The 24,859-nt window shown below is 39.6% G+C and overlaps 1 protein-coding gene across 1 annotated transcript in view; it reads right to left on the bottom strand.

The window, feature by feature from the left end:
- Nucleotides 1-655: 655 nt before the first annotated feature.
- LOC122789883 (serine/threonine-protein kinase pim-1-like) overlaps nt 656-24,859 on the bottom strand; it is a 90,112-nt gene continuing 65,908 nt past the window's right edge. The window contains exon 3 of the mRNA XM_044057315.1: nt 656-993. Coding sequence (XP_043913250.1) covers nt 656-993 — 338 coding nt within the window. The remainder of the gene's footprint in view (nt 994-24,859) is intronic.

The following is a 24,859-nucleotide window of genomic DNA, read 5'->3' as shown; positions in this document are numbered from 1 at the left end:
CTCTTTGTTACTATAATTGAAAATATTGTAGCCTTTATATTTACTTGCATGTCCTTCCACTACTATTGAATCATGGGAATTTTCTTTTTCAATTGTTTTATTATCACACCTTACCACTGTTAGAAACCTTTGTTGTTGTTGCTGTTTGCCCCCCCCCATATTGGTAGTTTTTTTGATAATTATTTTTTATTCTTTTTGATCTCCTTAGAAGGGGAAACCTCAGAGTAATCATTAATGCTGGCTAACTCATCCCTAGTATCGTGTGGCTCCCTCATCGGGTGCTCCTTTTGGCCCCAACCATTCTCATACACATAATTATACTTATAGGAATAATCTCTGGGCTTTGGGTAGCTCACCTTATCTTTATATTCTTTTATATCTCTTTCTAGTTTTCTAATTTTCCTTTCATAAACATTCCTAATACTATTTTCAATTCTTTTTAATGTTTCATAGTATTTCCTTTGACTTTCCTCTATAGAGAATAACAAGTCTTCAGTTATTTTGGAATTAATACCTTCTATTCTGCTATGTAAACATTCCATTTCTCTCTCATTTTCTTTTATTATAGCTTTCAATATATCAAACCCACAGTTATCAAAAATAGCTGTTAATTCATGGTGGAACTCACTACCTTCCTTTACTTTATTGGGATATTTCAAACTCGTAAACCTTTAGGCACTATTTTTAAACTCAAACATTCCCTCAGATATGCATTCTCTAATTCAATGTTTTTATATTTGAACAGCATTTCATCCAGCATTTTAACATTGGAATCATAAGTTATATTCACATCAGTTTCCTCTAATAAAGGTACTTTTTTCCCATTAAAACTATATTTTAAATGCATAATGCTAGAAAGGTCCGTTTTGTACCTCTGTCCATTAGGCTTATTGCCTTTGGTAGCGTTACCATCATCTCGGCGACTCATTGCAACTGTATTATCCCCATTTGAATATGTCCTAAAAATCGAGGGCAAGTCCTGGTCAGAAGAAACTGGTATCATATCCGAGAAAGATTTAGAATTTTTGCCAAACAGCACTCCTGTAGCTGCTCCTTTCGCACCATTCGCGCCGTTCACTCTCCTCATTAGTATTTCCTGGTTCCCTGGCACTCCAGATGGTGACGTCAGCGAGGGATGGACGGTGGGCATCAGCAGCTCGATTAGCTGCGATAACTGGTTAGTCTGTCAATTTTGTCGGTATTGCCACCTCCCACCTCCGAACCTGTGGTGGTCATAAAAGCCTCCTCCATTTCCATCACAAAAAGCTTCAAAAGTTAAAAACGATGACCAAATGCCAAAACAGTCGAACTAGTAAGCAAAAAGGCACTGGTGAAGAGAAAGAGGCTCAACTCCCTTGTTGTTCATTCCACACTTTATTAACACTCACAGCGCTCCAACACACGTAAAGCACATTAACCCTTTTCACAAGACACAATGCGTTTTCGTTTCCAATGACTTCTTCGGATGTACAACAGAATGCATATCTACAACTCCCCTATCCTTATATATCCTTTAAATTAATTAACTAATTAATCAATAAAACAATTAAGTACTTTGAATTTATAAACACTTCCATAAAAAAACACACTTTAAAATCCTAGCTACATTAGCCTAATGCTTGAGAAGGAAAAGTAGGAACATTTAAGTGTGGAAGATGTTTACAGTGGCCACATATTTGTACAAGATCGACCATTTATATTAAAAGTAGGGACTTTCTGATTCAAAGTAAATGCTTCGCAAATTGCGAAACTAGTGGTATAGTGTATATAGGGTTGTGTGATCATTGCGATGCATTCTATGTGGGAAAATCAGAAAGAAAACTGAAAAATAGAATTTATGAGCACAATTATGAAATTAGAATAACATGCACATATAACGCACTTTATAGGCATAAAATTAGCTGTCAGGAGGCAAATTTCAATTTTTTTGTTTTAGAAGTAGTGGAAAAGGACATAAGGGGTGGTTTATGGGAAACTTCTATAGAATATAAAGAACTATTGTGGCAATTGTTTTTGGAGGCCAATAAACCCCCAGGACTGAATGATGCAGTTTCCCTTGCCCCAGTTCTAAAGATGAGGGCAGCTAAACTTTAGTCATTTATTCATTAATTTATATGGTTCGATCTTGGTTTGTAAAATAGTTATAGTTTTCAGGAATCTTATGAGTATTTTAAATGACCCTTACAAATTGTATTTTCCTAAGATTTCACTTGTGTATACTATATTATAACACTAGATGGTGCTATCACCCACAGATACCGAAAATGTACATGATTATTTTATATGTATTTTTTATGTATTTTTAAATAAAGTATTTTAATTGTATATTATTGTAGAATTAGATTAAAACTGTTTATTTTAGAAAGTTGTTTTTAAGCATTAGGCTAATGTAGCTAGGATTTTAAAGTGTGTTTTTTTATGGAAGTGTTTATAAATTCAAAGTATTTAATTGTTTTATTGATTAATTAGTTAATTAATTTAAAGGATATATAAGGATAGGGGAGTTGTAGATATGCATTCTGTTGTACATCCGAAGAAGTCATTGGAAACGAAAACGCATTGTGTCTTGTGAAAAGGGTTAATGTGCTTTACGTGTGTTGGAGTGCTGTGAGTGTTAATAAAGTGTGGAACGAACAACAAGGGAGTTCATAGGTTCATAGGTTCATAGGTTCATACTAGGCTATCTGCCCAAGGGCATTTTATAAGCCTAGCCCAGAGTTTTTGTGGCTTTCGCCACCCCTTTAGTTTGAAGAAAACTATGCCCATTATTTTGCTGTGCCTCTGTCAAGCAGAGACACTGAGGTAATCCCTGGGGTATATCTGCGATCTCCCATCCATTGGTCAAGATTTCTCTTGAACACGGCCAGCGAGGTGCTCTGCCTCACATGTACCGGGATTTTGTTCCACAGCATAGGGAGTCTTTGGGTGATGAATCTGTCCCTCCAGCACGTCCTATTAATAAATGTGTCAAGGTTTAAGTCTCCCGCCCTTGTAGTTCTGAGGGATCTAGATTTTTTGAGGTGAAGCATGTTCATCAAATCTGAGTTTGACATGGCTTTGTATGTCAGGCACAGGTCACCTCTGAGCAAGCGGTAAGCGACTGAATAGAGCTGAAGTTCTTTCAGTCGGGCAGCATAAGACATATTTTTGAGACCCTTTATCCTTTTGGTGAGGAACTTTTGGGGCCTTTCCAGCTGCTGCAGGTGTCGGGTCAGATACATTCCGAATGGGGCATTGTACTCAATCATTGGTCTGATGAGTGATGAGTACAGGGGGATGATGACCTCCCTTGATCTAGATGTGAATCCCTTCATGATCAGGTGGGCAATGTAGAAGGTCTTCCTAACTACTTTAGCAACGTGAGTGTCAAACGAAAGGTTACTGTCAACCTGAGTCCCCAGATCCCTGATAACTTCTTCTGTGCTCAGTGGATTGCCACCTATATGGTAACTAGAGGTAACCTTGTTTTTCCCGAAGGGTATGACTATGCATTTCTTGGCGTTTAACTTTAGGCCATGGCTCTGGCACCAGTTATCCGTTTCTGTGAGACCCTTCTGAAGGATATCTGTGTCAGATGTGTTTTCGACTATGGCGCCCAGTTTGCAGTCATCTGCAAACTTTGTCAGCCATAACCCTCCTGTGTTTGCTTGTACTTCAGAAAAGTAGATGCCGAACAAGAGTGGGCCCAGGACTGAGCCCTGTGGGACCCCACTTGTGACAGGCTTTGAGTCTGACATGGCGCCAGCAACTCTGACCCTGTGGATTCTGTCACTTAGCCAGTTTGCAACCCATCTTGTGATGTATGGGTTTACATTTAAGCTGATGAGTTTTTCAACGATACCTGAGTGGGGTATTGTGTCGAAAGCCTTTGCCAGGTCGAGGTAGGCTGTATGGACTGCCTTTCCTCATCAATGGCCTTGGTGACTGTTTCAAAAAGTCGACCAAGTTTAAAAGGCATGATCTGCCTTTGACAAAGCCAAACTGGGTTGGATCCAAAGTCTGCAAGTTCCCTATGTCTTTATTTATGAGGTCCATTATGATCCTCTCCATGGCTTTGCAGATCAGGCTTGTCAAGCTGATGGGACGGTAATTTCCAGAGTCGGTGGAGGCACCGCCTTTGTGAAGTGGGACCACAGTTGCCGTGCGCCACTCCTTGGGTACGTATCCTGAGGTGAGGCTAAGATTAAACAGCTGTCCTAACTGCGGGTTTAATTCCTCGTTGAGTTCGTGGAGCACACAGCTGGGGACACCATCCGGTCCCATGGATGCTGTGTTTTTCGCCTTAGAGAGAGCAGTTCTCACTTGGGCGTTAGAGATGTTTGGGGGGCTACAATCCTCTGGTATAGATATCTCTCCTTTTGGGGGGGGGAGAAGTTTGCACTGAACCTGTCAGCCAGTATATTGGCAATGTCTGTAGGTTCAGTAATTTTCACATCATTTTGAACTAATTCTGAGCATATCTGGGAGTTTCCTCCCAGGTTTCTAACATAGCTAAAGAAGGCCTTATCATTGTCTTTTGAGTCCTTAGCGATTTTTCTCTCAAAATTTGCCTTGGATGATTTTATGAGAGCTCTTAGTTTTTTACTTATGATGATCAAAGGTGTCTTACCTTTTAAGGATTTTGCTCTATCTTGTAGTAGCTTCCTCCTTTTGTTTTAGAGCTTGTTTATGGCTGGGGTCCACCAGACTGGACGCTTGCCTTTGGTACAAAGAGTCTTTGTTTTGTTTGGGATTGCCTGATCCATGCAGTCCTGTAGGTGCTGGTAGAAGGCATTTGTAAGTGATTCAGCGGCTTGAGTAATGTTTACCGCCGGTTTGGGGGGCTTAAAAGAGACCACACTAGTCTTTAGGAGTGTGAAGTCGGCTTTTGAGAAGTTCTTCACTGTGGTCTTTTTTATCTCAGGTGGGGGCGGGATGAGGACCTCCAGTGAGATTAGTTTATGATCTGATCTCACCAGTGAGGGGTATACTTCCGGTGTTGAACATTGTGATCCCATGTTCGTGATGATGAGGTCAAGTATGTTTTCACCTCTTGTGGGGATGGTGACTGGTTGTTCCATGGCATTTGAGTTTATGAACTCCAGGAACCTTTGGGCTAGAGTGTTTGGGCTTGAGTAGTGATCCCAGTCTATATTAGGGTAGTTGAAGTCACCTAGTATGATGGTGTTTGGAGATACATTTATCCCCTCCAGTGTTTTCAGGAAAGATATGTGAGTTTCCTGAGTTTGAGAGGGTGGCCTGTAACATGCTACAAATTGCAGAGCAGTTTTGCCTATTCTCTTCACCAGTGCCTTTTTTCATTTTGAAAAAAAACTCATTCATGGCAATAAAAAAAAGGGTAACAAAAGAAAGTCATATGGAACTAAGGATTTGTTGTTAAATAAATTCATAAGTCCCAATTCAATAATGCAGAACTCCTCATAACCAAGCTACAGATTAACCAAAGCAAACACTTGAACATCGTCTGTGCATACATTCCACCAAGCAACAACCTAAATACCCTAGAAGATCTCCTTTACTAGTTATCCGCTACCTATCCTCAAGAAACCATAGTGCTTGGTGATTTTTAACACCGACTGGCACCCCTGCTCCTCCACCCCCCCCCCCCCACTCATATAAACTTATCTGGGTTTAAACAGACCATAACCTCTCCCACTAGGAAAAACAAACCAACCAACAAGGAAAGTATCCTAGACTGGATCCTAGTTAATAACCAACCCCAACTGTACACAGCTGGTACTCTCCCTGATGACCTCAGCGACCATTGTCTAACCTATATCATAAAACATAAGGCAGGAAACCCTCACTAGCCCAAATATAAAACATTTAGAAACAGGAAAAACTTTGATGCTGCTGTATTCCAAAATTAATTAAAAGCAGTTGACTGGTCAAAACTAAAAACTCTAACATTAGAGGAGGCCATAGATCACTTTAACACTGAATTCCTAAGTATCCTTGATTCCCATGCTCCAGCACGTACAATAAAAACTAGATCAAATACAGCACCCCGGCTCACAAAAGATACCAAAGCTAAAATCAAAACTAGCAACAGAGCCTGGGCCACCTGGAGAACAACCAAAGCACCACTTGACCATCTGAAATATCATCAACTCAGGAATGATACAAAAAAATCTATTTTACTGGATAAAAAAAGCTTCTACCAAAATCTCCTACTAAAACACCACAACAACCCTCAAAAGTTCTGGGCAGGCTTAAATCAACTACTTTGTCCAGGTCATTCCACCACCCTAACCCCGGCTAACTATACCCATAGTTCCCCAGAGACCATAGCTAGCACCTTTAATAAGTTTTTCACTGAAACAGTCCAATCCCTAGCAAATCAACTAACCCCCTCTAACTTAAACCACATGCCTAATCTACCTAATAATCACCTGGAATTTAGCTTCCAACCAATATCCACTAGTTTTATCAAAACACTTCTAAAAAAACTAAAACCTACCACCCTCACTGCTGACCTCCTCCCTGCAGAGTACCTACAAATAGCTGCAGATGCCATTGCATATCCCATATATATCCTCATCAACAGAACCTTATCCGAAAATGCTATCCCCTCCCTCTGGAAAATATCTCACGTCATCCCACTCCGTAAAGGTGGTAGCTCCTCAGATATATCCAACTATAGACCCATTGCCATTCTTTCCCCACTAGCCAAAATAATGGAGAAATGTGTACACAAGCAACTAATGCAATACCTTTCACAGAATAACTTACTATCCAACTCCCAGCATGGTTTCAGGCCGTACCACAGCACCACCTCAGCCCTCCTTTCCTTTACTACTGCCATAAACCAAAACAGGAATGACAATAGGCTATACTCTGCCCTCTTTCTTAACCTATCAAAAGCCTTTGACATGGTCAACCATGAAGTTCTCATTCTTTCACTAAAATCTATTTCCCTCAACAAGCCTGCTATCCGGTGGTTCCAGTCCTACCTGACTGGTAGACAGCAGGCGATACTATGGCAGGGCAAACTCTCCAGCCAGTTACCTCTCACACTTGGTGTTCCTCAAGGGTCCATACTAGGCCCACTACTCTTCTCTATTTTTATCAACAACCTCCAAACTGCTATCCCTAAAGCCACCTGCATTCAGTATGCAGATGATTCCACTCTCATCTGCTCAGCCACTTCCCATCCGACTTGCAAATCTTAACCCAAAATACATTTAACACTATTAAGACCTGGCTCACCAACCAACGCCTACTTCTGAACTCCAATAAAACTAAACTTCTACTCTTCTCTCCCACTAGTAGATCCACCACACTTTCATTCTCTGTCACATCTAACAATGGTACCACTATTTCCCGAGATAATCACACCAAGCTGCTAGGGGTTATCATAGACAATAATGTCAAATTTGACCTACAGTTCAACAAACCATACAGACCATCAATAAGAAGCTTGGATCACTGTATACAAACAAGACATTTTTAACCCCACTGGCTTGAACTGCAATCGCCCGATCACACCTACTCTCTACTCTTTTATATGCCTCGCCTGTACTCTCAAACCTCAACAAATCCGAACTAGGTAAGCTGTCCCATAGCTACAATCATATTGCCAGATTTGGCACTGGCTCCACCTATAGAACCCACCACTGCCAGAAGCTTAAACAACTAGAGTGGCTAGAACTGCCCAGCTTAATTCAATTCAGTCAACTCTTAATAGCGCACAAAATTTTGTACCACCCTGAGGATACCCCCTCACTTAAAAATATTATTAAGCCATATAGCAACCTAAGATCCCTACGGTCAGCTGATAAACTACTGGTCCAAACCCACAAAGCTAATAACTCTGCTGGTGAATCCATGTTTGCCACCTTCAGTGGCAAAATGTGGAATTTGTTGCCAAACTATATAACCCTACAATCCTCCAAAAGTCTCTTCAAAAAAACCTCAAACAGTATCTCAAAGTGAATTGGCTACGCCCATGTACCAACCCTGATTAAGTTATAAACTAAAAGCATATTCTGCAATTATCATAAGTTGTAACTACGTCACCAAGCTCTGCTTCCAGTCTGATGTCTCTTACTTTTAATTGTCTATCCATGAGAATTGTGAGTCCCTACTAGGGAACACTACTAACCCATTGTATATAATCACTTTGCTTTTATAATTGTTTGCTAACTTCTGTGTAATCTATGTAAGTTTGTCTATGTGGAGCTTTTCTCCTCGGGCCTCCGCTGAAAATGGACATGTATCCAGTCGGACTATCCCACTAAACAAATGTAAAATAAAATAAATAAAATAAACAAATAAATAAATAATAGAGAACTATAAAAAGGGGAAGAATCTAAGTGTGCCGTGGCTAAACTACAAAAAGCATTTGATAGTATCCCAAATTCATGGATAAAAGAGTGTTTAAAATGTGTAAGTACACCCTACACTGATCAATTACATTACAGCAGCCATGAAACAGTGACAAACCACTTTGCGGTTAAGCCATGATAAAGGGCAATTTATTATTCTAGGGATAAAAATTCAAAGGGGATATTCCATGGTGACTCTTAGTCACCGCTGCTCTTTGGTCTTGTCCTTAACCCATTAAGCTGTCTACTTAACAGATTAGATCATGGATTCAGTTTGGCTCCAAGAAAACAACAAACTGTAAATATTTCTCATTTTCTTTTTGTGGATGATTTAAAACTGTATAGCTCATCAGATGAGGAACTGAAAGCACAACTGCAAGTGGTTAAAATTTTTTCAAATAATAAAAGAATGTCATTTGGTCTTGATAAATGTGCAAAAGCAACCTTTAAAGCAGGAAAACTGCAGCACCAGGAAAACATCAGCTTGGACCAGGAATAAGGTATAAGAGAACTTGAGCAAGAGGGGGTGTATAAACATTTGGGAATTGATGAAGGATTAACAATAAAGTATGAACAATTGTGAACACAACTTAGGAATATTTTAGAAGACTAAAATTAATACTGAAAAGAGCGGTGACATCTAGGGACAAAGATCAAACTATAAACCAATTTGCTCTTCCTGTCCTAATGTACAGTTTTGGAGTGATTGACTGGCCCCAAAAGGTATTGGGTCGGGTGGAAAGGAAGACCAGAAGGATGAATTATGCTTATCAAATGATTTATAAAAAATCAGTGTACACCAAAGCTAGATACTCCTCATTCTGAAGGAGGTATGGACCTCCTCGAAACTGATTAGATGTATAGAACTGCAGTTGTGTAGGACTGCATACATATCGGTTGATCTCATAAGACTCAAACAGAGTGAAAGTTTTAAAACATGAGAAGTCTAAGATGACTCCCCTGCTTAGTTTAACGGAAGCATATTGGTGTCAAGAGGGAATGGAAATCAAACCAGAAGTAGATAAAAATCAGATAGCAACTGAATGTGCTAAAGCACAAAAAAGAATATAAAGTGAAGATTAGATGAGAAGGCAAGAAATGTGGAAAATGCATAAATATATTTACAACTATAGAAAACTCTTGGAACAACCTCACTTTTATTAGGATCGAAAGCAGGAATGGTTAAGGAAAGACAAATTCATACCAAAAGATGAAAGGTTGATATTGGCGGCCCAAGATAGTGGACTCCATATATGCTAGTTTACAAAGTCCATTGAACATGTAGGAGAAACAGAAAAATGTAGTTTTTTTTTAACAGAATTGGAAACAGTTGCACATCTTGTTGCTAGTTGTGACATACTAATGGCAGAAGGACTGTATACTGAAAGGCATAATAATGTGGCAAGAGTGTTGCACTGGGGATTGTGCAAACATTATAATATCGAAGTAGCTGAAAAACACTGGAAACATGAACCACAAAGCATCATAGAAAATACTATATCACATGAGCTCGCCCATTACCAACAGTTCAAAAGATAGATGCAAGAAAACCAGATATAGTGGTCTATGAAAAGATGACAAAAGTAACATTGATCATTGAAATCGCTACACCCAGTGCCTACAGAGACACAAAGTCATAAAATGTCTGGATTTGCAGGCAGAAATTAGAGCAATGTGGATGATATGCACACTGTTCCAATAGTAGTAGAAGCAACAGGTGTTATAAAAAGAATCTACAATCATATTTAGATATGTTGCCAATATATGTAACTGTGTACATATTGCAGAAGGAGTCATTACTGGGCACATTGTGGGTGCTGCAATGAGCACTTATGGCTGACATCAAAGATTGAAACAATACTAATTTCCTGAGCTTTAATCATATTTTGACTTAGAAATGGGGCCCATTCCCATCATGGTATTAGAAACCCAAGAAATTTGTAATAATTAAAAAGACAGAATGGAGGGACGATAGGAGTCCGACTGGAGAGATGACAGGTGTCCAAATGGTTCACAGTTTCATAAATTAGTAGTAGGCCAACTGCCCTTGTGGACCATTTTAAGCCTAGTCATTTACCGTATGTGGGAATCAAACCTTGCACCCTGTGTTTATAAGGTAAAAACCTTGACCATTTTGCCAACTTCCGATACATGGATAGAGAGAGATGATAGGGGTCCAGATGGAGGGATGTTAAATCAGCAAACAAAGCAGAGTCCTGTTTATTTATTTATTTTATTTATTTAATATTTGTTTATCAGGAAAGTCCGACTTGGAATGAGACAATTTTCAGCGGAGACCCGGGGAGGAATGCTGCAGACGTTGCTGGAATTTAATTCATCCTCAAGTTTTGGTGAATACCTTCACAAGGTGGACCCTGTTTTTCACAAAATCTGACCAAGATGACAGTGATATGTAGACAGTATTTTAAATAGCATATGTCATGGACAGACGTAGGTTAAAAAAGATAGCTTGGTATGCAAAACCCAGAATAAAAAAGTGCCCAGTCCTGGTAGGTGCATTGGTGCCAGGACTGAAGAAAAAATGACAGTGTAGAATCCTCAAGATACAGAAACATTCCTACAATGAGGGTAGGCCAGGCCAGGGGGAAGATGCCCCCCCCCCCCGTTGTAGAAGGAAGTAGTAGTCCACAAAAATCACAAGAACTGATAGGCTGGAAAAGAGCTGTAAAGAGAATAGAGTGGATTATTAATGATAAGAAAAACATTATATATTGTTACTATTATGCAGAACGCCCAGAATTTCCAGACACAAGATATACCAAAAAGGTTAAGAGATAACTTAGAAGAAAGAAAAATACTTGCACAAGAAAAATTGCAGAAGCTTCGAATAAAAAGTTTTGTTCATTAATGCAACATATTTATGAAAAACATTATATAGACAAAGAAACCTTTGGACCTTTTAGAAGAAGAAGAAGCAAATGAGGATTTTTGAAAATGTAAAGAATAAAATCTAGAGACTTTTGAAATGTATAAAAAAGAAATACGGACACGGGAAAGAAAGAGAGACCTGATATGGTAAAATATTTATGCAAAGGAGAAAGCCAAATTAAGCAGTACAAAAAAGCAGCCCCAAAGAATTTTGAAGAGAAATACAGACAACAGCATCCAAACATGGAAACTTTTACAATACAAAAAATAAGACCACAAAGGGGATGTAGAACAGAAGATTTGTACAGTAGAGGTTAAAGAAATAGAAGTTGAAGTTAAGGACTACCTACAAAGTGAACACAGGTTATGTGACAGCAAGATAGAACAAGTTGTCCAAGTAAAGAGTAATAGGAGGAGCAAGAGACATCTGAAGTCAAAATATGGAAAAGACATAGGAGATATTTGACACGGTGCGGTATTTATGCAAAGGAGAAAGCAAAAGGAATCAGTACAAAGAAGAGCAGCACCAAAGAGATTTGAAGAGAAATACAGGCAAAGGCATTTGGATATGGAAATTAACAAAACGGGGAGGAAAAGTAGAAAAGAGGATTAGTAATGGAGAAGCTAAAGAAGTAGAAACTGAGGTTATGGAGCACCTGCAAAGTGAAGGGTTTAGTGTAGAAATTCGAACTCTGATAACAACACAGCAGGAAAGAGCAATGCATCTCCAAATTAAGGAGAAACCAGAGACTGGGAAACATCTTATCAGTTGCCATATGAAGGTACTTTGGACCTTTCCATAGGAAACTAGCACGAGGGTTCAATTTGCATTGCCCAGTAGGGGGAGGAAACAGGAAACTGTGGCAACTGTGACGCAGTCAATGTTGTGGAGTGATAGGCCACTGAGTTCACATATGAAAGAGCAGCAGATGACACATAATGAAACTGAGGAGAACGTGGCACAGGAAGATGCTCTGGAACTTTCTATAGAATGTCCGCAGGAAATGGAGAACAAAGAATGTGCCCTCATTCTTGAAGAAAATGATCTTAAAAGAAGAGTTGCTTGATTTAATAGAGATGGAAAGGCATATTAAGATCAATGAAAGAAATAGACTACAGAAAGTCAAAACGAAAAAGTTACACGTTTGATTAAACAAATGAAGCCAGCATTTAAGACTGCTCATAAAGATTCATGTGATATAACAGACGTAAAGGGATATATTACTGTGCAGCTAAATTAATAACAGATAAAGTCTTACCACAAAAACACAGGGCAGTAAGGGAAAGGAAGGGGAGAAATCAAATGCCATCATGGAACTAATGAATAGAGAAACTATAAAGCAATTAAGAGAAGTGTCACTATTCGAAGAGTATAAAGAGGTAACAGATCAATAAAAATACGTAGAAAGATAGAGGTGATAAAACAATGCTCAGTGTCAGAACCAATCAGGATCTGTTGTGCACTATGGCAAACAAATTAAACATATCAGCAAATGCAGAAAACGTAGGAGATATGCTGATAAATACAAGGGAAAAGTAGAAAATAAGCAAGTTACTGATGACACAAAAATGTTTTGTAGAGAATTGGGAAACAAAGCAAAATGAACTGAAACACCAGTAAAAAAAATAGATATATTTTGGAGAAATATTTATGAAAATCCTGTGGAACGTAACAAAGATGCTAAATGGATAGAAGTAAAAGAAAGAATAAGAAATTCAAATGTACTGGATATGAAATGGGATGAAGTAACAGCTAGTGAGACTGAAACAAAGTTAAGGAAGGCTTCTACATGGAAAACCCCAGGCCCAGCTGCAGTACCTCATTTCTGTCTAAAAGTATTAATATCTTTACTTGAAGATTAACCATGAGTAAGAACTATTTATATGCTGACCCCAAACATTCACCAACCTGGTTAACAACAGGAAAAACAATACTCCTATTTACGAGTGAGCTTGCAAGATATCCTAAAAACTGTAGACCGAGAACTTACCTTCCAGTGACGTATAAACAATAGACTAAAATTGATTCTGACAGAGTTTATAGTCATTTTGAAGAAAACTCATTCATGGCAATATAACAAAAGGATAACAAAAGAAATTCATATGGAACAGAGGACCATTTGCTGTTAAATAAATTCATAATAGAGAACTATAAAAAGGGGAAGAATCTAAGTACGGCATGGATAGGCTACAAAGAGCATTTGACAGTATCTCACATTCATGGATAAAAGAGTACTTAAAAATGTGTAAGATACACTCTACACTGATTGATTAATTACAGTACAGCGACCATGAAACTGTGGCAAACCACTTTGCAGTTAAGCCATGATAAAGGACAAATTATTATTCCAGGGATAAAAATTCAAAGGGGGATATTCCAGGGTGACTCTGTCACCACTGCTGTTTGGACTTGTCCTTAACCCATTAAGCTGTCTACTTAACAGATTAGGTCATGGATACAGCTTGGCTCCCAAAAACAATAAAGTGTAAAGATTTCTCATCTTCTTTTTGTAGATGATTTAAAACTGTATAGTTCATCAGATGAGGACCTGAAAGCACAACTGCAAGTGGTTAAAACTTTTTCAGATGATATAAGAACATTGTTTGGTCTTGATAAATGTGCTAAAGCAACCTTTAAAGCGTGAAAACTGCAGCACAAAGAAAACATCAGCCTGGACCAGGAATAAGGTATAAGAGAACTTGAGCAAGAGGGGGTGTATAAATATTTGGGAACTGATGAAGGATTAACAATAAAGTATGAACAAATGTGAACACAACTTAGGAATATTTTTGAAGACTAAAATTAATACTGAAAAGAGCGGTGACATCTAAGAACGACGTTTGAGCTATAAACCAGTTTGCTGTTCCTATCCTAATGTATAGTTTTGGAGTGACTGACTGGCCCCACAAGGTGTTGGACTGGGTGGACTAGAAAACTGGAAGGATGTTTCATGCTTGTAAAATGATTTATTAAAATCAGTATATACCAAGGCTATATACACCTCATTCTGAAGGAGGTATGGGCCTCCTCGAAATTGATTACATGTATAGATCTGCAGTTGTGTAGGACTGCATACATATCTGCTAATCTCACAAGACCCAAATGTAGTGAAAGTTTTAAAATATGAGGAGAAGAAGTCTAAGACGACTCCCCTGCTTAGTTTAACAGAAGTATATTGGCATCAAGTGGGAATAGAAATCAAACCAGAAGTAGATAAAAATCAGATAGCAACTGAATGTGCCAAAAAATGAAAGAATATAAGGTGAAGGATCAGATGAGAAGGCAAGAACTGTGGAAAATGCATAAATATAGTTACAAGTATAGCAAACTCTGGGAGCAACCTCATGTAGAGCATGATTGAACACAGGAATGCTTAAGGAGAGGTGAATTAAACCAAAAGATGAAAGGTTAGTATTGGCAGCCCAAGATAGTGGACTACGTACACGCTGGTTTATAAAGTCCTTTGAACATGTGGGAGAAACGCACAAATGTAGGTTTTGTAAAACAGAAGTCGAAACAGTCATACATCTTATTGCTGGTTGTGACATACTAATGGCAGAAGGACTGTATACTGAAAGGCATAATAATGTAGCAAGATTGTTGCACTGGGGATTTTGCAAACATTATGGTATTGAAGTGGTTGAAAAACACTGGAAACTTAAGCCACAAAGCATCACAGGAAAAAAGATGAAGTTTATGCCACATGGTATCACCCATTACCAGCAGTTTAAAAAAATAGATGCAGGAAAACCAGCTATAGTAGTCCATGAAAAGAAGAAAAAATAGCATTGATCATTGAAATTGCTACACCCAGTGACTACCGTTTCTAATGTACAGAGAGAGACAAAGTCATAAAATACTAGGATTTGCAGGAAGAAGCGAGGGCAATGTGGAAGAAGGATATCCAGACAGTTCCAATAGTAGTAGGAGAAACAGGTCCTATAAAAAAGAATTTACACTCATACTTGGATATGTTACCAATATATGTAACTCCATATGGCTTGCAGGAGGTGTCATTACTGGGTACATTGCTGGGCTATGAAGAGCACCTTTAGCTGAAATCAAAGACTGAAACAATGCTAGTTTCGTGAGCTTTAATTATAATTATACTTTGAGTTAGGAATGGGCTCCATTCCCATCGTGGTATCAGAACCCAAAATGTGGAAAAATTTTAAAAAATTGGGGATTAACCCTTTCATCACTAGATGGGTAGCCAGTTGGCTCACCGAAAGAATGCATGCTGTCAAAGTTGGGGATCCACCTATATCACCAGACCAGTTACCAGTGGCATACCAGAAGGATCTGTGCTTGGCCTTGTACTGTTTGGAATCTATTTCTTGGAAGTCCAGGAGAAAGTAAACAGGCTGTGGCTTACTAAGTTCACTGATGATTGCAAACTGGCGCAATCACTGAGTCCCCCAATGATGTTAACATATAATATTTGGTGCCAAAACCACAGACTAAAACTAAACACAAAAAAAATGCCTCTTTATCCCCTTTGGCAAAGGAGTAGCCCTTGCTAATCATGATATAGATAGCACCCTGCTAAACTTAAACCCAATGCTGCGAGATTTGGGAACACAGGTTGATAGCAATCTAAGCTTCAATCACCATGTCTCCACAGTGCTAAGGAAAGTCTTCTACGTTGTGCATCTCATAGGTAAGGGCATTGCATCCAAGACTAATGATGTTATAACTCCTCTGTACTGGACCCTCATCAAACCATTAATAGAGTACATTGCTTCCTTTTGTGTGTACCTTACCTCCAGCAGCTGGAGATACCACAGAGGTTTCTCACCAAGAAAATTTCCAGCCTCCAAAACATGACATACATGGAAAGACTGAAAGCCCTGTCACTGTACTCCGTATCCTACAGGCTGCTGAGAGGCAACTTGTGCCTGGCCTACAGAGCAGTATCTGACCCTGCTGTAATGGAAATGCTGCACACCCGCAAATCAAATATGGACAAGAGTCACTCGCTCCAGGAATCTCAACCTAGCTTGTGATATTAACAGAAGATGCTGGAGAGATAACAGTTCAAACAAACTTTACAGTAAAGAAGATGCTGGAAGGACAGATATATCTCCCAGAGATTGACGCTTGTCTGGAATAACCTCCCATTTCTCATGAAGCAGAGCTCCTCAATGACTCTATTCAAGTGTAGCATAGACAATAGGATGGGAGACTTTAAATTAACCCTGGGGGTGGAACCTATGTCTCTCATGGAGAAGGTCAGTCTGTGCTGATCATAGTCTCGCTCTGTGAATAATGACCATCTAACCAAGGTCAATTAGGGAACATGGGTATAACATGGCTAGGCTTGTAAAGGTCCTAAGGCCATTAGCAAAGTTATTTGGAGCATTATTGGCAGTGTCAGTAACTGTTGTCAGTTTGAATATTACTGGCAGAGTAATTTACTCTCATTATTGGAAGTATTCCTGGCAAGCCGCGGTGGTGCAGCGGTAGCATTGTTGCCTCACAGCAAGAGGTTCTCCCATTCAATTCTCGGCTGGAGCACCTTCTGTGTGGAGTCTGCATGTCCTCCCCATGGTCGAGTGGTATTCGAAAGACATGAGTGAATGGGCGTGCCTTCATTGAAGGTTGAGCGTCGAGCTGGCACCTCGGCACCTGTAAAAAATCTACTGCCAATCATTAGCAGACCGGAGGTCTGCTGTGGTGACCCCAAACTGGGAAAAGCTGAAAGAAGAACATTGGAAGTATTCCTGGCAGCATCAGTTAGTGTCATTGTTGGAAGTATTATTAGCAGTAAGAATTACGATCATTATTGGAAGTATTCCTAGCAGCATCAGTTTATTTTTTCATTGAGAATATTATTGGCCGCAGAAGTTACTGATGTTATTGGGAATATTATTGGCCGCAGAAGTTACTGATGTTATTGGGAATATTATTGGCAGCAGAAGTTACTGATGTTATTGGGAATATTATTGGCAGCAGAAGTTACTGATGTTATTGGGAATATTATTGGCAGAAGTTACTGATGTTATTGGGAATATTATTGGCAGCAGAAGTTACTGATGTTATTGGGAATATTATTGGCAGCAGAAGTTACTGATGTTATTGAGAATATTATTGGCAGCAGAAGTTACTGATGTTATTGGGAATATTATTGGCAGAAGTTACTGATGTTATTGGGAATATTATTGGCAGCAGAAGTTACTGATGTTATTGAGAATATTATTGGCAGCAGAAGTTACTGATGTTATTGGGAATATTATTGGCAGCAGAAGTTACTGATGTTATTGGGAATATTATTGGCAGCAGAAGTTACTGATGTTATTGGGAATATTATTGGCAGCAGAAGTTACTGATGTTATTGGGAATATTATTGGCCGCAGAAGTTACTGATGTTATTGGGAATATTATTGGCAGAAGTTACTGATGTTATTGGGAATATTATTGGCCTAGAAGTTACTGATGTTATTGGGAATATTATTGGCCGCAGAAGTTACTGATGTTATTGGGAATATTATTGGCAGCAGAAGTTACTGATGTTATTGGGAATATTATTGGCAGCAGAAGTTACTGATGTTATTGGGAATATTATTGGCTGCAGAAGTTACTGATGTTATTGGGAATATTATTGGCAGCATCACTTCCTCTCATCTTTGGAGAATATAATTAGCAGAATCAATTACTGTCCCTATTGAGAATATTATTGCCAGCATCGGTTACTGTCATCTCTGGAAATATTTTTGGCTGCATCAGTTAGTGTCATTGTTGGAGGTATTATTAGCAGTAACAATTACAATCATTATTGGGAATATTACTGGCAGCATGAGTTAATGTCATCAGTGGGAATTTTATTGCTGGTGTGAGTTACTTCATAGGTTCTTAGGTTCATAGGTGTGTGCTCTGTTAATCACCACAGTGGCCTTTTTAAGCCTAGCCATGCATCCCAAATCTCTGACAAGTCCTTTTACCCTTGATAAGTGTAAGCAGGGCTTGGGAGATGAAACATTTACAAGCAGGGAACTGGGAGATGAATCACTTATAGGCTGCCTCTGTACATTAAAGACATATGTGTGAAATCAGGGATGAAATTTGTGTTCCCCATCCATTTGTCCAAGTTACATTTAAATTGGGTTATTGAGGAACTCTGTTTCCCATGGATGGGGAGCCTGTTCCAGATAAAGGATAGTCTCTGAAATGCATGCTTCTCCCTCCTGCAGGTGCTATTTATATTGTAGGCAAGGTTTAGAATAGATAATTCTGGTGCTCTTAATTTTGTGGTTATGTAGGAGGTCCATCAGGGTGGGGTTTGATATTACCTTGTATACCATGCATAGATCTCCAGCAGGCTGTAGGAAACAGAATACAGGGATAGGGCCTTGAGGCTGTCTACACAGGACATGTTAATTATTCCCTGTGTGGTGGTGCTGCGATAGCGTTGTCGCCTTACAGTAAGATGTTGTCCTGTTCGATTCTCAGCTAGAGCGTCTTCTGTGTGGAGACATGCGTGAATGGGCGTACCTTCGTTGAAGGTTGTGCATCAGGGCCAGCAACTCGGCATGTAAAAATCTACTGCCAATCATTAGCGGACTGGAGTTCTGCTGTGGCAACCCCTAACCAGGAACAAGCCAAAAGACACACACACACACACACACACACACACACACACACACACACACACACACACACACACACACACACAATTCTTTTAGTGAGGAGCCTCTGTGGACGTTCCATATCTTGGATGTGCCTTGTTAGATACATACCAGAGGAGGCATTGTGCTCAGTGATAGGTCTGATGAACTCTGAATATAGTGGAACAGTGATTCCATAGACCTAGAGTGCATACCTTTGTCTATAGGTATCGTAACATGGAATGATTTCCGCACTACTGTAAACATGTGTGGTCAAAGGCTAGATTACTGTTTTTAGTCCACAAACCCCTGAATACTGAGTGAAATCTTAGGGGTGTGTTGTCAATATGACAGGTACCAGGGCTGCATGACTTCCCAAAAGATACTATTCTGCATTTCTTAGCATTTTGTTTTATTCCATGGCCCTGACACCAGTTATTTGTCTATTTTAGCCCTTCTAGAGAACATTCGCCTGTGTGTGGATTCTATGACTGCTACTAATTTGCAATCATCTGCAGATATAGTCAGTCAGAGGCCATTGAAATTAGCCTTGACTTCAGAAAAGTAAATGCCAAAAAGGAGCAGTCTCAGCACAGATCGCTGAGGCACTTCACTTGTGACTGGCCTATTTGTAGAGGTGGACTCCCCAATTTTAACTTCCTGGGTCCAAAAAGAGGAAACCAGGAGCAGAGACACAAACCAACACTGCTTTATTAAATGGAATAAACCTGTTCTGTTAAGCCCTTTCATCTGTTAAGTATGGACTTGTTCATTACATTGACAACATACCAATGCTTTCAATTTATACACATTTAAAAAAAGGTACATGATCAATCAGTGTAATTATTTATTTTACTTATTTTATTTTATTTTACATTTGTTAACCGGGAAATTCCAACTGGACCAGGTCCATTTTCAGCAGAGGCCCGGGGAGAAAAGCTCCAGCATCAAGTTATACAAATACAGTACATCCAGCATAATACACAAAACAGGTTACATCATGTATGCTGAGCATAGTAATATAACAAGAAATTAATAAAACACTCCAGGTAAAAGAAGATATAGAACATAGGTAAAAGACAATGTCAGTTACAGTACATCCAATATAATACACAAAACAGGTTACATCATGTATGCTGAGCATAGTAATATAACAAGAAATTAATAAAAACACTCCAGGTAAAAGAAGATATAGAACATGGGTAAAAAGACAATGTCAGTTACAGTACATCCAACATAATACACAAAACAGGTTACATCATGTATGCAGAGCATAGTAATATAACAAGAAATTAATAAAAACACTCCAGGTAAAAGAAGATAAGAACATAGGTAAAAGACAATGTCAGTTACAGTGCATCCAGCATAATACTCAAAACAGGTTACATCATGTAAGCTGAGCATAGTAATATAACAAGAAATTAATAAAACACTCCAGGTAAAAGAAGATATAGAACATAGGTAAAAGACAATGTCAGTTACAGTACATACAGCATAATACTCAAAACAGGTTACATCATGTATGCTGAGCATAGTAATATAACAAGAAGTTAATAAAACACTCAAGGTAAAAGACAATATAGAACATAGGTAAAAAGGCAATGTAAGTTCCAGTACATCCAGCATAATACACAAAACAGGTTCCATCATGTATGCTGAGCATAGTAATATAACAAGAAGTTAATAAAACACTCAAGGTAAAAGAAGATATAGAACATAGGTAAAAGACAATGTCCGTTACAGTACATCCAATATACTACACAAAACAGGTTACATCATGTATGCTGAGCATAGTAATATAACAAGAAATTAATAAAACACTCCAGGTAAAAGAAGATAAGAACATAGGTAAAAGACAATGTCAGTTACAGTGCATCCAGCATAATACTCAAAACAGGTTACATCATGTATGCTGAGCATAGTAATATAACAAGAAATTAATAAAACACTCCAGGTAAAAGAAGATATAGAACATAGGTAAAAGACAATGTCAGTTACAGTACATACAGCATAATACTCAAAACAGGTTACATCATGTATGCTGAGCATAGTAATATAACAAGAAGTTAATAAAACACTCAAGGTAAAAGACAATATAGAACATAGGTAAAAAGGCAATGTAAGTTCCAGTACATCCAGCATAATACACAAAACAGGTTCCATCATGTATGCTGAGCATAGTAATATAACAAGAAGTTAATAAAACACTCAAGGTAAAAGACGATATAGAACATAGGTAAAAAGGCAATGTAAGTTCCAGTACATCCAGCATAATACACAAAACAGGTTCCATCATGTATGCTGAGCATAGTAATATAACAAGAAATGAATAAAACACTCAAGGTAAAAGACAATATAGAACATAGGTAAAAAGGCAATGTAAGGTCCAGTACATCCAGCATAATACACAAAACAGGTTCCATCATGTATGCTGAGCATAGTAATATAACAAGAATTTAATAAAACACTCAAGGTAAAAGACAATATAGAACATATGTAAAAAGGCAATGTAAGTTCCAGTACATCCAGCATAATACACAAAACAGGTTACATCATGTATGCTGAGCATTGTAATATAACAAGAAGTTAATTAAACACTCCAGGTAAAAGAAGATATAGAACATAGGTAAAAGACAATGTCAGTTACAGTACATCCAACATAATAAACAAAACAGGTTACATCATGTATGCAGAGCATAGTAATATAACAAGAAATTAATCAAAACACTCCAGGTAAAAGAAGATAAGAACATAGGTAAAAGACAATGTCAGTTACAGTACATCCAGCATAATACACAAAACAGGTTACATCATGTATGCTGAGCATTGTAATATAACAAGAAATTAATAAAACACTCCAGGTAAAAGAAGATATAGAACATAGGTAAAATACAATGTCAGTTACAGTACATCCAACATAATACACAAAACAGGTTACATCATGTATGCTGAGCATTTTAATATAACAAGACATCAATAAAACACTCCAGGTAAAAGAAGATATAGAACATAGGTAAAAGACAATGTCAGTTACAGTACATCCAGCATAATACACAAAACAGGTTACATCATGTATGCTGAGCATTTTAATATAACAAGAAATTAATAAAACACTCCAGGTAAAAGAAGATAAGAACATAGGTAAAAGACAATGGGCAGGATTCACGATGGCTTGCACGGAGTCTAAGAGTAGTGTAAGACTCCATGCAGCCATCGCAATCCAGGAACAGCCTGAATGTGCGTGTAAGAGCACACCTAAAACGGCTCTTACACGGACAGGGCGTGGATATGCTAATTACCTCACTTGCAGCTGAAAGGCATGCAAATGAGATAATTTCGCGATCCAGGAAGCAGAAACCTGCCTGTGTAAGAGCCGTGTTATCTGCAGAAATGTACTCAGTTGATAACTGAGTACCGTTCTGCAAATAACACAATGGAGCCTTGTCAGCTCCAAATAAAGGTTGCAAATGTCCCAGGCAGCATGCCAATGGCCAAATATGTGGCCACTGGCAACGTACCCCCATGCAAACATAAAATTGTTTTTTTCGGTGATCGCCGATGTTTAAACGTAGCGCAGCGCCGCGCAAACGGGCTGTGCTATAAAAAAACAGAAAAATAAAAAAATAAAACCCACAAACATGGGTTTATGCAAAGCATGAATTTACAATGGAAGGGAATCGCAGGCTAAAACAACATGGCCACTGAGTAGGGGTTGCTAAGGGGGGAAGCTGAGTGTAAGACATGTAACTAAGCATTAGTAGGCAATCCTATGTAAATGAGTGGTAGGATAGTGAATCGTACTGTTACATTGGAAATGAGCACATTCCGTGCAGTGTAGGAGTAGGATAACGGGGAGTAACAGAGTAGGAGATAGGTGACATCACAGGGGGAATGTATGAAAGGAATGCAGCTCATTGGAGCACAGTGGCATGTGAAAGCTGTCAGTCACACATCGTGGAAAGAGGAGTGTCAACAAGTAGGCATGGGAAAGCCAAGAAATGGAAGGTGTACACTATGGATAACACCAAAGTTTCTTGCAGGGAGTGCATGCACGCATGTGCACGCTGGTAGGCACGAGTAAGCTAGAGTGTGCGCGTGTAAGCGTGAGTGCACGCGTTTAAGGCAGAATACGCATGTAGGAGCCTGTTTAAACACCTGTAAGCTTGTTTGCGCTGGTGTGCGCACGTTTTAACCCGAATAAGCAGATTCTAGCCCGTCCAAGCATGTGTGCGCGCGTGTTAGCCACTCCGAGCATGTTTTCACTCGTATGTGCGTCGCTCCCCCCTGAGGAAACAGAAGGGAAAAAGGAAGCATGGGAAATAGTAGAAAGTTAGCAGGGATTACTGGCAGAGCTAGCAGGTGAAAACAATCAGAAGAAGGCAATTACACAGGCAGAACAGTAGCCCAGCCCAGCACTTAAAACTCTGCAAACAACAGTGCAGAATGTTTCTCTCAAGAGACACTGCAACAGAGGAGTAAGCTATTAGAAGTGAAAACTGAAAAAGCTTCACTCAGACCAAAAATGCTAGGGGCTGCCATAGCTGTTATAAGGAGACATATGCAACTTGCTGAGGGTGGTGACTATGCAAATGCTGCTGGACAACCCACAGTGAGGAGACGGAGAAGAGTGTACAGGCCCAGGGTCACCTACTAGGGGTTACATGAGCTGGAGATAGTGGAGCACTATAGAGTGGACAGAGACCTCCTGCAGCAAATTGTTGAGCTGTGCAGGCCACACCTCACACACAGAACCAACAGAGGGGAACCCATCCCAGTGGAAACCAAGGTATGTGTTGGCCTAAGAATACTAGCAACAGGTACCTTCCAGAGACCAACTGGTTATATGATGGGGATATCACAGGCATCAGCATCCAGGGTACGGCACCAGTTCCTGGATGCCATGTCAGCACATGTCGGTGAGCATGCATATTTCCCCAATTCCCGTGAGGTATTGGCCAGCAATATGTATATCTTCCAGCGAATAGCGGAATACCCTGAGGTAGTGGGTGCAATAGACTGCACGCATATACGCATCAAAGCACCAGCCGATGAGTGGGGTAGGGCCTACATTAACCGCAAGGGCTTCCCCTCCTTCAACTGCCAGGTCATGTGTGATGCCCAGGGCATAATCATGAATGTGTGTGCTGGCTGCCCTGGAAGCTACCATGATTCCCATATCTGACATCTGACGCAGCTGTACCAGACATTTGCCAATGGGGACATCCCACATGGTCACTTAGTGGGGGATGCTGGCTACGCACTGGAGCCTGACTGATGATACCCATCAGAAATGCACACACACCTGAACAAAAACTCCATAATGAGGCACACGCACAAACACAAAATGTAATCGAGCGTGTGTCTGGGCTGCTCAAGTCACGGTTCCGGTGCCTGGACACATCTGGTGGAGCCTTGCAGTACTCACCAACTACATGTACCCAAATTGTCATGGTGTGTGCTATGCTACATAATATGATTCTGCGAAAACAGCTACAGCAGGACCAGCATAGGGCTGGGCCAAACAGCCCCCCACCATTGCCAAGCCAATCACAGGCAGAGCGTGACTCGGAGGAGGAACAACCTGAGCCTGCCCCAGTAGGCAGAAGGAGGCGTGCCCAGTATGCCTTGGCCTTGGCAAAGCAGCAACTCATAGCACATACACTGGCTCAGTAGGAACCCTGGAAATGATACCTCTCTCTGACTCACACATATAGTAAAAGGGATGCCTAAGTTGACACAACCTGCTTTCAAACATGTACAGGGAGTGTAGTATGTGCATCCAACATAGACAGCCCTGCAGCACCACCTGAGGCATGATTACCATGTGTTAAGCAATGTAACACCATGTAGTACATGCAAACTTGATGACCCTGACTAACATCCTACCTTCACCAAGCATGATGCCATAATATGAAGATGAGATGATCAATTGCAATAATTGGCTTAAGTATTGCTGTTAGTCAAAGGGGATCCAATGCGTGCCAGCCTGGGATGACATGCTGAGCAAGACACGATGCTCCACCTGCTAGGGATGGCGT

This window comes from Protopterus annectens, chromosome 15.part0 (genome assembly GCF_019279795.1).
Source record: "Protopterus annectens isolate FY-2018-M chromosome 15.part0, PAN1.0, whole genome shotgun sequence".
Lineage (NCBI taxonomy): Eukaryota > Metazoa > Chordata > Ceratodontiformes > Protopteridae > Protopterus > Protopterus annectens.
This window is presented reverse-complemented; position numbering and strand designations above follow the sequence as displayed.